This window comes from Bombus vosnesenskii, unplaced genomic scaffold, assembly GCF_011952255.1.
Source record: "Bombus vosnesenskii isolate JDL3184/JDL3185 unplaced genomic scaffold, Bvos_JDL3184-5_v1.1 scf7180000013272, whole genome shotgun sequence".
Classification (NCBI taxonomy): domain Eukaryota; kingdom Metazoa; phylum Arthropoda; class Insecta; order Hymenoptera; family Apidae; genus Bombus; species Bombus vosnesenskii.
In genome coordinates, this window is record NW_022882930.1 from 4,211,616 (window position 1) to 4,226,401 (window position 14,786).

At 37.5% G+C, this 14,786-nt stretch overlaps 2 protein-coding genes across 3 annotated transcripts; both read right to left on the reverse strand.

Annotated features, from left to right (window-relative positions):
* Positions 1 to 312: 312 nt before the first annotated feature.
* Positions 313 to 2,191, reverse strand: LOC117231376. The gene is made up of 3 exons (XM_033489764.1): positions 2,034 to 2,191; positions 1,688 to 1,772; positions 313 to 727 (listed from the first exon to the last, which is right to left on the reverse strand). The coding sequence occupies exons 1-3, from the start codon at positions 2,189 to 2,191 to the stop codon at positions 530 to 532; spliced, it is 441 nt and encodes a 146-aa protein (XP_033345655.1). The 3' UTR covers positions 313 to 529.
* A 2,324-nt stretch (positions 2,192 to 4,515) lies between these two features.
* LOC117231366 lies at positions 4,516 to 14,542 on the reverse strand. Of its 2 annotated transcripts, XM_033489754.1 has the most exons (7): positions 14,069 to 14,538; positions 11,359 to 11,557; positions 10,416 to 10,655; positions 7,900 to 7,986; positions 6,990 to 7,121; positions 6,761 to 6,912; positions 4,516 to 6,178 (listed from the first exon to the last, which is right to left on the reverse strand). In XM_033489754.1, the coding sequence occupies exons 2-7, from the start codon at positions 11,554 to 11,556 to the stop codon at positions 6,052 to 6,054; spliced, it is 936 nt and encodes a 311-aa protein (XP_033345645.1). In that variant the 5' UTR covers position 11,557; positions 14,069 to 14,538; the 3' UTR covers positions 4,516 to 6,051. The 2 variants fall into 2 exon arrangements, with proteins under 2 accessions (XP_033345645.1, XP_033345646.1); XM_033489755.1 differs by lacking the exon at positions 7,900 to 7,986 and having other exon boundaries at positions 14,069 to 14,542.
* Positions 14,543 to 14,786: the final 244 nt, after the last annotated feature.

Here is a 14,786-nt window from a genome sequence, read left to right on the forward strand (position 1 = left end):
AAAAAGAAGAGAGAAGAAAAGAACGTAAGAAAGAGATGGACATTTTTCGCTGTATATATGTATGTTTATTCTCAAAGAAATTATACGGCTATTATTATATACATATATATATATATACATACACACACACACAAATGAAAGAATTACATTACGAACAAGATATAAATAAATAAATAAATATGTATATATATATATATATGTATGTATATACAGAAAGAGAAGAAAAATTGGAATTACGAAAGACGAAGAGGGAAAAGAGGAAAAAAATAATGGCGGAGTGTGAATTATGAGAATAACGTATGATGCTACTTATACGATATTTCGAAGCACGTCTGTTTATGGAATTGTTACAGAATGAATTCAATAAATATTATCTTAATACGATTTCAATGCTGGCGATCTTTTAACGATGACATTGTTAAACGTGTACGAGAACAGCTTGCGATTCTGGTCTCGGTGCAAAGTTCTTCATTTTAATTCATCTACTTTCAACTAACTCTGTACTGAATCATTGTGTACTAATCTGATTTCATTTAATATATTGACTGTTAAGCCTTTGGATCTTGGATTTTGCTGGCGTCCTGTAACTACTGACGCGCTTCGTCTCCTCCCTCTTAGCATTCTCCTTTTCCTCCTTCGAGTCCACCACCACTGGCTGATCGTTGTCACGCAGAACAATCGTTGCCGCTGTCGTCGTTATCATCGAATTCTGGTCCTGCATCGATTGCTGAAAATACGGCATAGATCAGTAAGTCGGGCGTAAAAGTACATTTTCTTCAATATGATAGATTCAATATTTAAGGGGGTATTCTGGTCTCGAAATTTGAAAAAATCGAAAATTTTTTTCATATTTCCAAAGTTTAGACATTCAAGAATATACCTTTAAAAGGATTTTTTGAAATTTCAATTATTTTATGAGTTACAGCCATTTTTGTGACGTGGCATCTGCTCTGGTCCGACCGGGACCAACGTGCAATAAAACTTTAAACGCGTTTTTCTCGAAACTACATTTTCCGAGTTGGCGTGCACGATATCTCAAGTTCTAACGAACCGATTTCTTTTAAATTTGGTCCGAATATTCCTTATATACTCCTCTATCGTCCGGACCACGCTCAGCTCAAAATCTTTAATATTACTATTTTTTAAACGTTCGGAATTGTCAAAAAAACGTGCGAAATAAGAAATTTTTTTTCAAACGGCCGTCATTTTGCGAAAAAATGTTGTATTGACTTTTCCAAGGTTCAGACGATAGCGGCATCCATACTAATTAAGAATCCGTTCGCATTTTTTGTTTCGGGTGACCAAAAGGGTTGATATCACGCACGCCACGACACCCCATTTTTTTGGCAGCACCCACTTTGCCAGCTCGTAACTTTTTAAATATTGAATCTTTTTTTTCAGTGAATTTTTTACTTAATCTCGAAATATCAATAAACAAATGCTAAAAAGAAGGATAGCAAAAATATTTTTTGTTTCGCTTGTACAGAGCTTCAAAAATCGGCCGAAATTCGTGCCTCTAGACCAGAATACCCCGTTAAAGAAGAAGTAGGAGAAAGAAAGATAATGGTCCTGTCTGTACTGTAATTAGTCACCAAAGGAATGTTTGTTCATTTTAGGTGTTGTGAATTAATTAGATGGAAATTTTTCGAAGAAGATTCGCAGATAGTTCGATAGGAAGAAAAGTTACCTGCATGATGTTTAGTAAGAAGAGAAAAGCAAGCAACGTTAGAGCACTGAGTGCAGCTCCCTTGTCGCCTCCTTTGCCTTTGCCACTGAAAATATTCGTAACACCACGATAATTATCTGAATAATTATAATATAAATATAATAATTATAATGATGATAATAATTTAACGACAATCTAACCAACAATTGATTATCTCAGTAATTTAGTAACAACGATCAAAAGGTAAGTTCGTAGCACAAGCTGTATATTTTTGTAAAAGAATTATTTCTTTGTCGTTTGTATCAAGATGCCACGATTTTGCCAGTTATGCAGCACGAGAATTCTAATCGATATTAGCGTTCTTCACCCTCGAGAACTATGATGATATCCTCCAGATTCGCTATGATGGTATCCTCCAGATCCGCTGTGGTGGTAGCCACCAGCAGGGCCACTATGGTACCTATCTACATTAGGATAATAAGAATCCTTGTAGCCTCCAAAGTTCATCAAGGATTTAAACGTCATCTGTAAGAAGGTTTATCGACAGTTTATAGAAATGCATCCACAGTTACCATTTTTAACGTCTTTAAAAAAAAAAAAAAAAAGTACCTACTACGTTTGGTACTTCGAAAAAGTCGTAAATTTTGAAAGAAATAATTTCAACGGTTGGTAAAAATTTTGATCTGTGCTACTGCTTTCAGTACTTTGCCAAGTATTTAATTCTGAAGGAAAATAAATTATAATAGAAAAATTGTAAATTTAGAAGAAATTCATCAATAGATTCGAACATCGTTTGCAAGTATATTTGCCAACAGAAAAATTAATTAATTAATAATGTATCGGTACAATCGATTTTCAAAGGATCTATAATTATGCAGGAGAATTCGAATTTTCTTGATAGGAAGCACTTTCGAGTCACAGGTGTCTCACCTTCAACGAATCACCGACAAACGCGCGAAGAAGCTTCCGTCTTTCGCAACCTTCCGTCTTTGCGCGTTAATTCACACTGTTTCGCGCAAGGAACCAACAGTTTGTTCTTCTTGCTTTTGGTCACGGACTGTGATTCTCTTGGCGTTGTTCGCGCCTGTCCGCTGGTTGCACCGATTAAACGCACAATGTCCTCGTTGTCGCAGAAGCGAAGATAATTTTTGTTATCGTGAAGATCTGCAGACACATTGTTCCCTATCTCAGCAACAGAATGTCTTTAAACCGAGTAATTGCTGAGACAGTTGACCTAGTTGGGTTCAAGGAACAAGTAGGATTTTCACGAAGATTCGACATTTAAGGAGGTATTCTGGTCTAGAGGCACGAATTTCGGCCGATTTTTGAAGCTCTGTACAAGCGAAACAAAAAATATTTGTACTATCCTTCTTTTTAGCATTTGTTTATTGATATTTCGAGATTAAGTAAAAAATTCACTGAAAAAAAAGATTCAATATTTAAAAAGTTACGAGCTGGCAAAGTGGGTGCTGCCAAAAAAATGGGGTGTCGTGGCGTGCGTGATATCAACCCTTCTGGTCACCCGAAACAAAAAATGCGAACGGATTCTTAATTAGTATGGATGCCGCTATCGTCTGAACCTTGGAAAAGTCAATACAACATTTTTTCGCAGAATGACGGCCGTTTGAAAAAAAATTTCTTATTTCGCACGTTTTTTTGACAATTCCGAACGTTTAAAAAATAGTAATATTAAAGATTTTGAGCTGAGCGTGGTCCGGACGATAGAGGAGTATATAAGGAATATTCGGACCAAATTTAAAATAAATCGGTTCGTTAGAACTTGAGATATCGTGCACGCCAACTCGGAAAATGTAGTTTCGAGAAAAACGCGTTTAAAGTTTTATTGCACGTTGGTCCCGGTCGGACCGGAGCAGATGCCACGTCACAAAAATGGCTGTAACTCATAAAATAATTGAAATTTCGAAAAATCCTTTTAAGGGCATATTCTTGAATGTCTAAACTTTGGAAATACGAAAAAAATTTTCGATTTTTTCAAATTTCTAGTCCAGAATAGCCCCTTAACTTCGATTCTTTGAATCTTTAAATCTTTGGATCTTTCAATTTCTTCATTTTTTAATCTCGAGGGATAAGGCGGGGCAGCCAGCTACGCTCGTTAAAGCCCAGAACTGAAGACGACGTGTCGCGAGTTCGAATCCTCGGCATAAAGGACTTCAAAAAAGGGACGGAAAAACCAAAAATATCGGGGGATAAAAGAAAACGTCATTCAGATATTACACGGAACCTTTGTTAATAAAAAAGATTGTGGTAAGAAAATTTACACTATTCATCTGTCCTTATGTTGATTTCTAATTCCAAATCAAAGAGACTAGACAAAAAGTAGCGGTTACATTTTACATGAAAATTCGACTTAATCGTGGTTCTAAATGTTTTAAAAGGCGACCGATTTAATCGGTTGATCGATGTGGTGGGTTCGTTGAACGACAGCTTCGGAAAGAGGATCACCGTTCTCGTTTGGTCTCGACACGGTTCTCGCGTATGAAGATAAATGAAATCTTTAACGAAATTTGTCGTTGCGTTTAATTTAGAGGATTACTGAGACGACTGTCCTGGTTGGATTCGAAGACTGTGAATGTTCATGAGTATTTTGATGAAGATTTAACGCTGATGACGCCAGCAACGATTTTCAGAGAGCGTCGGTTAGCTCGAGGACTTTTAAGAAAGGAAAGTTGTCACAGCGAGAAGCCAACGCGACTTTGGTCCAATAATCGGCGTATTAATTGCCTTAATTGTTATTAATGAATTTTATGCAGAGGATGCGTGCAAAAATAACGAAAGCAAGAGTTACAAATTTGTACAAAAGATTTGAAAATTTCTAATTTATAATTGAAGGACTAAGGATTTTGAAGGATTTCGAGGACTAAGATTTATCAATAAGACCGTTTATTAATTTCAATTGAGATATCATCGTACCGCACATCATACATACAACTTACGTCTAAGAGATACGCTAACTGAGCTAAATAGAACAGAACGTGGCTATTGTGAAAAAACTCCACCCGTGTGTTTGTTTGTTTGTGTGTGTCTGTTTACGTGTATACATATATAATACCTATATACAATAGATAATTTTGAGCGGGTGATAAAACAAACACAATATCCTGAGACGTTAACTCGTAAAAAAGAAAACTAGGGAGGGGCATTCCAACGTACAAATTTCCTCGAATCCCATTGAAACAAGCCAGAAAAAAAGATTCGAAGAAACTCGTCAATCTGATTTACCAAACGTAAAACATCCGACAACTCAAAGCTCGTCTTCCTCCCCTAAACGAAGAAACTGTCTCGCTAGATGCGAACAAGCTAGAGATTAAATATTGAAGATGTCGACTCGAATCGTGGCAAAAAGAAAACGCAGATTCAATTCAAACAGAGATTAACAATGCAGATATTACAATTAACGTTCGATAATTGATTTTCAAGGAAAAGAACGGGTCCTCCCTTTGCGTGGTAGCTGTTCGAGTCTCGACTACGGGCTAACTCTATGTCCACTAAGTTCAATAAATAGAAATAAATATCGTGATTGTCGTAGAGACCTGTCCAAACGGTACACAGTTCGTCCAGGCCCTGGAATCTCATTCAGTCTACATCTACTTTAAAGTGTATTATACTCTCGCCATTGTTTCGTGCACGGCCTCTTCTCACGCGTATTCCTCTCTGTCGCGAACTCCTTTTACGTAAATGAACTCTCAGGATCCGCCAGGAACGTTTCCACATCCCAGAGAACTCGGAGAGTTTTATCAATCGTTACGGATTATCGACCAATTAATAGCAACGCTGTCGGACACGTTGATCGACCAATAAATTAACACACTGTTCACTAGCTATTTTATGCAAACATTGATGCATATTGCTTGATATTTTATCCAAAGATGAACGCCTGTATCACCAGCCACAACGTCCGTGCGTGTAAACACGAGTTTACTAGTGACTGGTCAACAATGTATTAAAAACTGATCATTAATCGATCAATAAAACCTATGATTTCGTCAATTCAGATCGGATCTTACTTTCGTTATAATTTCGCTTCGACTAAGTCTCGGTTCTAAATGTTCCAATTTAAAATTGGTCGATCGATGAGGCGAGTTCGTCGAACGAGAGCTTCGAGAAGAGGATCACCATTCTGGTTTGGTCTCGACACGGTTCTCGCGTATAAAGCTACTCTTCCATCGGTGCGATTTAAACTTCGGCACACGACACACCCGGCCAAGACACTCCAAAAGTTAATAGAAAATCTTTTAACGAAGGAATGATCGTTTTAAACGGAATTCCTCGTTGAGTTTAATTTAGAGAAGTTAGGAATAACCGAGTGCGGTGTTAGTCGCGTCGCAGAAAGTCTAAATCGTACTTGAAGGAATCGAAAAGGGTTTTCATACGGCGTTGCAGTCCATGAACAGGGTTCTGCAATCTTCACCGGTGCGTCCGCGTCGACCTGCTTCGTACAGTGCTTCGAAACCTACTCCGCTCTGCCTTTGGAGCAGGTAACTTGTCGCGTACCTTGAAAATGTAAGAAATTTTATTTATTACTCGTTTATTATTGCAAGTATTATGTTGTTTGTCAACGTCGGTCAATCACTGTTTTCTTTGTTAATGTTATGTAGATTCACAATCGAGGAGCTTTCTGGCAATCCAGTCCATAAGACAAAATGACGAGTTAGGTAGATTGTGTCGAAGATACTTTTAATATTTTGTACACTCTCTAACTACTGTGATACCTGAGTTTTAATTGCTTTGTGTCAACTTTTAATTTGAAAATCTGAAACTTTTCAACTCTGGAAATCTAAGAATGTAAAAATATAGGAATTACAGGATTTAAAAGTTCGAAAACTTGGATTTCGAGAATTAGAAGACTCGTAAGTTTAGAAATTTGAGAATTTTAAACATCGAATATTTGAAAATTTGGAAATGAAATGTGTCAGTGCGACGAATTGAAGAACTTTGTTCTTTTATACGTTTATAGAATAATTCAAATATTTAACTAGAAAAGCATTCATCGCCTATATATATACTTACTATATATATTCTTCCCAGAAATCTTCTCAATTGGAAGAACACTACAAGAAAAATAAAGGCACTTACGATCCAAGTTGACAGAAGATAGAAGACGTCCCCTGAGCATCTGCAACACACTCTGCACTGGCCTCGCAGAGGGCTCTTTCGGCGCAGCCTCGTTGACCTTCATCTTCCGCACGACCAACGTTATTAAATGACTTCACTGACCTCATGTAGCCCTAAAATAAAAATCGCGTTAACCTCAGAACGGATAAAAACAGAGTAGGTTTATGCAAAAAATTATATTTTCAAGTACCTTGAGCATGGAAATGGAGGCGACTGCAGCTTCTGAAACCGTGTCTCGTCTTCCCATAGACCTAGCTGCCAGGGAACGATGAGAGAACGAGGTCTTCAACGCGTCCAGAAGATTGATCACTATGCTAATGAACTGTTTCGGAGAAATTGATCCATTAAATGCGTGTAAGAATTATAATACTAGGCGAAATCAACAGAGCAAAAGCATTATTCTACTCGTGGAAAGCGTACTTTTTATTTTATTTTAGCTTATCGACGCTTCGTCAATTCCTCTGTCATTGATCTTAATAAAATTTTTCACGAAAACTTCATTGTAAAATTTAGAAATGATAAATAGACTGTGGATTTTTGTGCATCTGTGGGGAATTCGAAGATACATAAAATACTTAAAACAGAATGCTGAACCCCCTGAGTATTGCAACACCAACAGCACCAGCGTATGTATACTTTGCTACTGCATCAAATTCGAAGATACAAGATGCAACTTAAAAATACCCAACGATATGCAATCGCTTCTAACCAATAGAAGAAGACAATGTGAAAAATGCCCCAAGTTTCCTAAAGGAGATAAATCTTTTGCACCGCCTATAGAAGTATATAAAACTGTACTAATTCGCTAGCTAATAACTAATTAATTATTTATTCATATTTATGGAATACATGTAATTGTGATTACTTGTTAATATCTTAGCAGGGTGTGTGACGAAGGACAAAAAATAAAACGCATATACGAAGATATATAAAATATCCAAAGTAGAATACTCTGCTTCTTTAGTTATTTAGAAAAATATGTATTTCGTATAAATATCCATAGTCTATATTCTAGTGTATCTTTTGACGAAACGTCAATTAGAAAAAGAGACAGAAGGAGTGAAATCATTCATGTACAATGTGTTCGATCAGGTACTAACCTCGGAAGCGTTTTTAGCCATGACAGCAACCTGATCGGGGTCTCTGCCCTGTCCTAGAAACGCGCCCAGCACCGCAGTCAAAATGCCCTAAACAACCGACACCAGCCATGTGCTCTAAGTTAACATTCTCTGATGATATATTTACAAAGGAGATCGAGTCTGTAACGTTGCCCCAAGCAACAGATTATATTCTATAATTTACACGAAATCACAGTAACGTACGATCTTCAATTACGAAACTATTCTATAATACATTACAATTTTAGAATTAAACAAATATTCCGTCGAACGGTAAGGAAGGAAGTTAGACAAAAGTTAAATCGAAAAGGTATTTTCTTTACCCATTGATAATACTAAAAGACATTATTTTAGGATTTTAGGATTCATAGAATATTTTAAAAAAGTATCGAACGAAAGAGGACGAAGTTGGATCGAAACCGGATCGAAAGGGAAATTAAGTCGTTTAGAAAACGTGAAGATCGTTAACGTGTCCAGGGTCCCCTTAATTGCAACAGCAGACAGTAGAGCTCGTTAAGGGAAGTAACAGCTCGTGTCGACAAACGACTCGTACGTCGTTGTGATTTCTCTTTTAAAAAGAATTGCGTACAAAAGTAAGAGGACGTAGAAGCGACGATATTATTTTACAATGCGTGCACGAACGACACGTTCCATCATAGATAGAAAAACAGCGATATCTTCTTCTCGAATTCTAAACGAATATTTCTTTAGGAGAAAGACGAACGTCTCTCCGTGTTCCGTTTCATGCTCAGCGATGTACAGTTTACAGCGTAGACGTGCTACTAATTCTAATTTAGGCCCGCCGTCCACGAAGTGTCGCTTCATAGAAACGTAAGCGTAATCTATTAGACATAACGATACGTCTCAGATGTCGAGTACGCTACTGAAAATGTTAAACACTTGTCGTCATGACAAGAACGCGCAGCAACGAAAACGGTTTGCCGATGTTCAGGCGCATGTTGCTTTACGACGACCGTACTGAAGCTCGGTCTGCACATCGAAAAAACATGTCATGATGCATCGACACTCAGCTTTCGCGAAATCTGCATCAGTTTTAACCTACGTTGAAACACATGTTTCAAAATATTCGATTATTTTCCAACTCCAGTATTGTCGTCATCAATCGGACTATCGCAGATCATAAATTGATCGATGTGTCGATTATAAAAAAATACAAAATTAAAGATTCTCCTCGAAAGGAAATTTATTTCCTACGAAATCGTATTCGGTATCCTAATTCCTGCATCGATATGAGATAATTTCGATACAAATCCGCCGATACAGATCTACGTACACTGTGACGTGTCTGACGAAAGCTGCTTATCGATGCATGGTAATATGTTTCGACGCGTAAAATTTCATTTCACTGTTGGTATCAACGCGCTAATACGCGTCTATGAAGCGACGCTTCGTGGATAGCGGACCTTAGCTATTCAAATGTACAGCGTTACTGGAATCTAGACAAAATGCTACGAAAGGAGGGGTCGATCGAACGATTCCATGGTAAATACATCGAATCGTAAACAACATTCTACTAGAATTTGAAAAAAAATTCTACAAAAAGTTCTATAAAACTATATGAGTGGCTATTACCATGGAATAATTCAGTTGAGCCTACAATGCGTTTGACCCAGATCGGTTCTCGCGGTACAGTCAGTTCAGCTTGTGCTTGCTTTCGTTACGCGACCCGAATCAAGATGAAAGTCTCGGAAACTCGCTGTTCCTGTTGCGCGAAACCGTTTCAAGTAACCCTCCGATTGCTTTCTAACTCTGTTTCTTAGTCGCGAACATGTCCAATATTAATTCCGATCAAGTATACAAAGTTTTCTAATAATCACGGTACAAAGGGAAATGATTCCGCGTGAAAAAGCAAGTCGAAGACATAGAGCAAACTTTGTTCGTACGTCGTTTTGTTTTCGAGAAAATCGAGTCTCAAAAGTCGTCAGCTATACCCGAACTTCGCTAATTGCGGACCGAACGATAGCGAATAATCAGCAGGAAATTTATTCTACGCGCGAGAATTAGTCGAAAATATAGAATAAAATTTGGTTTTGAAGAAAAATAATTTTGGAAATTCGTGACACGCCTGTACGAGGCTAAATTCTTAACTAGAGATGATCAAGCTCTATTTCTGTGAAAACAATTTAAACAATTAGTCTAACGAGGCTTTAAAACAATTAGTAGATTATTCCCCGACACCAAGCAAATTTTCAAATTGGATTTTCTCAAAAACAAAGCGCTGCCTGAAGAAATTATATTCTATATTTTCGACTTATTTTTTCACGTACGACCATCCCCCTGCCGATTAATAGAACGTGCCGTGACTAATAGAACACGCTGTATGTTATCATGAAACATATCGCAGCATGAACATACCTAAAAAATGATACGTTTGATTTTTAGGTAATGGATGGACTAAAGATTCTACGAAATTTGACGTGGAAGCGGAAATGACCGTAATCAAAGGGAAGAAATGTGTGATGTTGTTGCGAGAGTACCTGCATGGGGCTGCTCTGATTATCAACCTTGTCGATACCATCGACAGGTTGTTGAGGACCTCCTAGAAGAGCGGTGAGCACCCTGAGTCCTACTGACAGTAAATTTGCCCAAGGACTGGCTGGTGCTCCATCGTCGATCTCGTTTTTGCTTGGACCGGCTACACCGCCTGTTTGCCCTAAGAGCATCTGCATCAGCATGCTCAGCATGTTCGACCACGAAAACCCGGTACTGCTACCTTCCTGGTGGAACAAAACGGAGAAACGTTTAGTCTAAAATCGAGAAAATGGAAGTTCGAAACGAATCAATTTGCACGAGAAGAAATAAATATCAGGTTGTCCCAAAAGTTCCTTTCGTTTTACAAGGAAATAACAGATGCACAACATTCTTTATTTTATATTATTTCATTGAATTATGTGTTTTGTACTATTGCTACAAAATGGATCATACATTGACTTATGGCAAATTACATTGGATCATATTGAATTATGTATTTTCTTTTTTATTATTACAAAATGGATCATACATAATTCAATAAAATAATATAGAAAGGAAGAGAATGTTGTGAATCTATTACTTTCTTGTAAAGCAAAAAAAACTTTCATAGACAACCTAATACGACTATAAATGATGATGTTAATTATTATTATTGTATACTACATATGTATAATAATGGACAAAAGAAAATTTATAAAATAAGAGGTGTGAGAGTAAGCCAACGTAATTTTCTACCAAGAAAATTCTTATTTTTCTTCTTTTTTTAAGTATATTCTGAAAAATATGAATCTGGATAAAAATTCGCAGACTAATAACATATGTATGTATACGCCGTGGGATAGAAGACTGTTAGCAATATGGTAAAAAATATTTTGTATTAAAGAGTTACTAAAATACATAGTGTATCGATTTAAAAAAAAAAATTAAAAAATGTTTCTAATAGTTTACTTGAATCTGATTGGTGCTGATGTCGTCCAGGTCATCGAGGGCGACCTTCTTCATGGCGTTTGGCTTCTCCGCGAATTTCCTCTCGTCCCTCACCTGCTGTTGGAACTGTTGCGGATATTGAGGATGCTGTGGCAGTGATGCTGCTTGTCCAAGAACAAGCGCCACCAAGCATAGCGACACGTACTGATTGTATTTCATTCTGAAAAGAAAATTCAACCTTCTCCATCATCGTCGATCAATACCAAAAGAGCGATCGACTCGATGATTAATTAGAAAAGAGAGTCCTTCGTCACAAGTAAATGTAGTAAGCCTGATGCAACACTCTCGCTCTCTCTCTCTCTCTCTCTCTAACATCGAATGACTCAAAAAAGAAAACACGGATGGAGGGCCGAAGTTCAAGAAGAATTCAAACTCTTTATATGGAATCAGAAAAATGTCACAGCTTCCGTTCTTAACACTGCTACGATCCTCGGATTTGTATGTTTCAATCTTGTTCTCACTGTTGCAAACGAAAAGGTTTTTAGTATTTTAAGAGAATGTTTAACATAAGATAATATTTAAAATAAATAAAATATTGAAGTTGTACACACCAATAAGAGACTGTTGACGATGAGAGGAGGCAACAGCAGAGCTGAATTTATTTTTCTACCTCTTTTCCTTTAAACAATTATATGTTCTCTCAAGGAAGAGAGTCCTTAATTACGCGTAAATGTAACTGACGCCACGCTCTCTCCAGCATCGAATGACTCAAAAGAGAAAACAAGAACGTAGAACCGAATCAACAGGAATTCGAATTCACTATATCGATTCACGCTCCAAATATGTCGCAGCTTCCGGTCTTCAATTTATTCATCTATCTGCTTTCTTTTGAATGATTGAACGAATACTATAATAACTACGAACTCTCTCAAAATTTCTACAATCAAACTTACAAACAGATGAAAATAATCTTCCACGTCGATTACTAAATCGCGAATGTTTATACAGATTCACGCTCTTATGAACACAATTACCAAAAATGAAATTTAAATAGAGATTTCTTTCATCTTTTACGTACTACGAAGAAATACAGTAGTTTGGATACTCTTTACATTTTTGTATCTAAATCTGGTGAATGAGAATTCAATATGAATGAAAATAACCATACAAATTCATACTCTTGGAAACATGATTGAAGGGAATGAAATTTAAATAAAGATTTTGCCCATCTTCTAAATACTGCAACGAGTATCGTACTTTGGATACTCTTTGCATTTTTGTATCTCAATCTGGTGAATGAGAATTCAATATGAATGAAAATAATCATACAATCGCACTTTGGAAATTTTCTATATTCTTGCTTTTAAACTTCCCGTAAATGCAACTGCACTTTGCCAGTCTATCGATTACAAATATTCAACCAGAAGTACCTGGTAACCGGAGCGGGAAATAATTTTTCTTTTTCTTTTTTTTTTTTTTTTTTTTTGATATGCCATATAATGTAGAAAGACATAGTGGCCAGAGAAGATTCTACATATTCTTAATTAATACAAAAAGAGGATCGTAGGATGTACACGGTTCCGTGATCTCGACGGAAGGCTACGTTCATCTAGGTAGTCCGGTATCGATAACCTTGATCTTGAGCCTCGGAGCGTTGGTGAGGAAAAAGCGAAGCGATCGCGGGCACGCGAAACGAATAAAGCGGAATGGTACTGGCGTAAAGCGGAGGAACGACGCATCGAGCGACAGGAAAGTGTGTCAAAGCGGTTAAGGTCATCCTGGCAACACCAAGTAGCCCACTTCTCGATCGAAGCTACCGGTTTGTTGAACCCGGCAGGTACCGTTACCTGAAAACGCGGTCGCGACCTACTGACGTCTTCCTCGTCCTCGACTGTACCGGTTGGTTAGTCGAGGAAGAAAAATAAATAAATAAAAAAATGAAAGGAAGAAAGGTTGCCCAGCAAAAGGAAATCATAGAAATCCGATCTCCCTGGGTAATTAAAAAGGGAGTTGAACAAGTTTCTGATAAATGTTCGAGAAAATTAAAGTGGAAGATTGAGTACGGTCGACATATAACAATATACGATACAAATAAAAGAAAGAATTAAGGAACACTTCTGTGTTTTGGCGATGATTATTCATAGGTAAAGAAAGAATTTAAAAAAAAAGTTCGTTCGTTTCTTGAATTCAATGATAGAACGTAAGTGAATAGAGGAATTCCAAGGAATGGTTTTCGAAAGCAAATAGAAAAGACGTAGCGTGAAGCCACGCCTCTCGAAAACGGTACCTGCCGCGGAGGAAAAATCGCGAACGATTTCTAACTGTTGCCGGCATCTGTAAAAGGCATTTGCTACCCGTTCCTAGCTCGTCGAATTCGTTCGCGTATCGTCGATTTCTAACACGACAGAAAGAATCTTCCATATTCGATGCCCTTACATCGAACGTTGATACTCTCGACCATGGAACAAGTGTTATAAATCGAGCTTAAAATTATTTTCGTTGAAAGAGCGATCGAACCGAGCTTTTGAAATTATATTCCCACGGGTCCAGACTATGTAAGTACGAATGCAAAATGATCTGTCAGAATTGGAACTGGAAAAAAATGGAAAAGTTCGTTGAACGATCGTACGAGAGAATTTCGATAATTTGAACGTTAAATCGCAGTAATCGGAGGAAAGTAACGTGTGATACGCGAGTGTCGACGTATCTGGGCAAACTGTAAGGTACTTACTTCGTTACTTCCAGGTAGACTTCCTTGACACTGACTCTCAGTTCTGAAGATGAAATTCCACGCGAGGTGTTCTATATAGCTTGCGGATTCACGTGGGGGTAAGCCGCACGGCCAATGACCACACACCTTTGGCACTATTTTCAATGGAACGGACCAATCCTCTGCCGCTTCTGTTCGCTGTCGATCCCGAAGGTCTACTTTTCGAATACTTTTCGTCCAGATTTTACGGTTTCAACATTCCACCAGCCTTTTATCGCGATCGAATACTCTCGCACAAAACAATGTACGAACGAACGTTCAGTTACCGAGTTTTCCCTCCTTCCCTATGTTTTTGCTTCGTTGATTACTGAAATTATTTCTGACAAAGTTCAAAGGATGCATCTCGTAGTTTAATTATAATTCGCGTCTGTCCGGAACTGAGCTCGTGCTATATCATTCTCAAGCGTAGCTCTGCCATGGCTGGAACGTGGATACTTATGTATCTATGAGAAATTTCAAAGAGCAAGATTATAGTGCATAGATGTACACGATACTAGCTACTAATTAACCGTTAAGAGAAATAAAACAGAATAGCAACATTATGTAAGAATTAGGAATCCGATAGAAGAATCTGCTGTACTATAAGAAACTGGAAGTAAAAATCCAATCGATCTGCTTGTAAGGGGCTCTGAGCCTACAGTAAAAGAAACAAATAGAAACATATTGAATATGCAAAGTG

What these genes read in the sequence shown, in the direction of transcription:
- LOC117231376 (XM_033489764.1), bottom strand. Translation starts at nt 2,191, where the DNA reads ATGACGTTTAAATCCTTGATGAACTTTGGAGGCTACAAGGATTCTTAT. An exon ending in TATCATCATAGTTCTCGAGG is followed by an intron (nt 1,773 to 2,033) that starts GTGAAGAACGCT and finishes GAATATTTTCAG; the next exon opens with TGGCAAAGGCAAAGGAGGCG. An exon ending in TCTTACTAAACATCATGCAG is followed by an intron (nt 728 to 1,687) that starts GTAACTTTTCTT and finishes CCGTATTTTCAG; the next exon opens with CAATCGATGCAGGACCAGAA.
- LOC117231366 (XM_033489754.1), bottom strand. Translation starts at nt 11,556, where the DNA reads ATGAAATACAATCAGTACGTGTCGCTATGCTTGGTGGCGCTTGTTCTT. An exon ending in TCAGCACCAATCAGATTCAA is followed by an intron (nt 10,656 to 11,358) that starts GTAAACTATTAG and finishes TTGTTCCACCAG; the next exon opens with GAAGGTAGCAGTACCGGGTT. An exon ending in TGGCTAAAAACGCTTCCGAG is followed by an intron (nt 7,122 to 7,899) that starts GTTAGTACCTGA and finishes TCTCCGAAACAG; the next exon opens with TTCATTAGCATAGTGATCAA.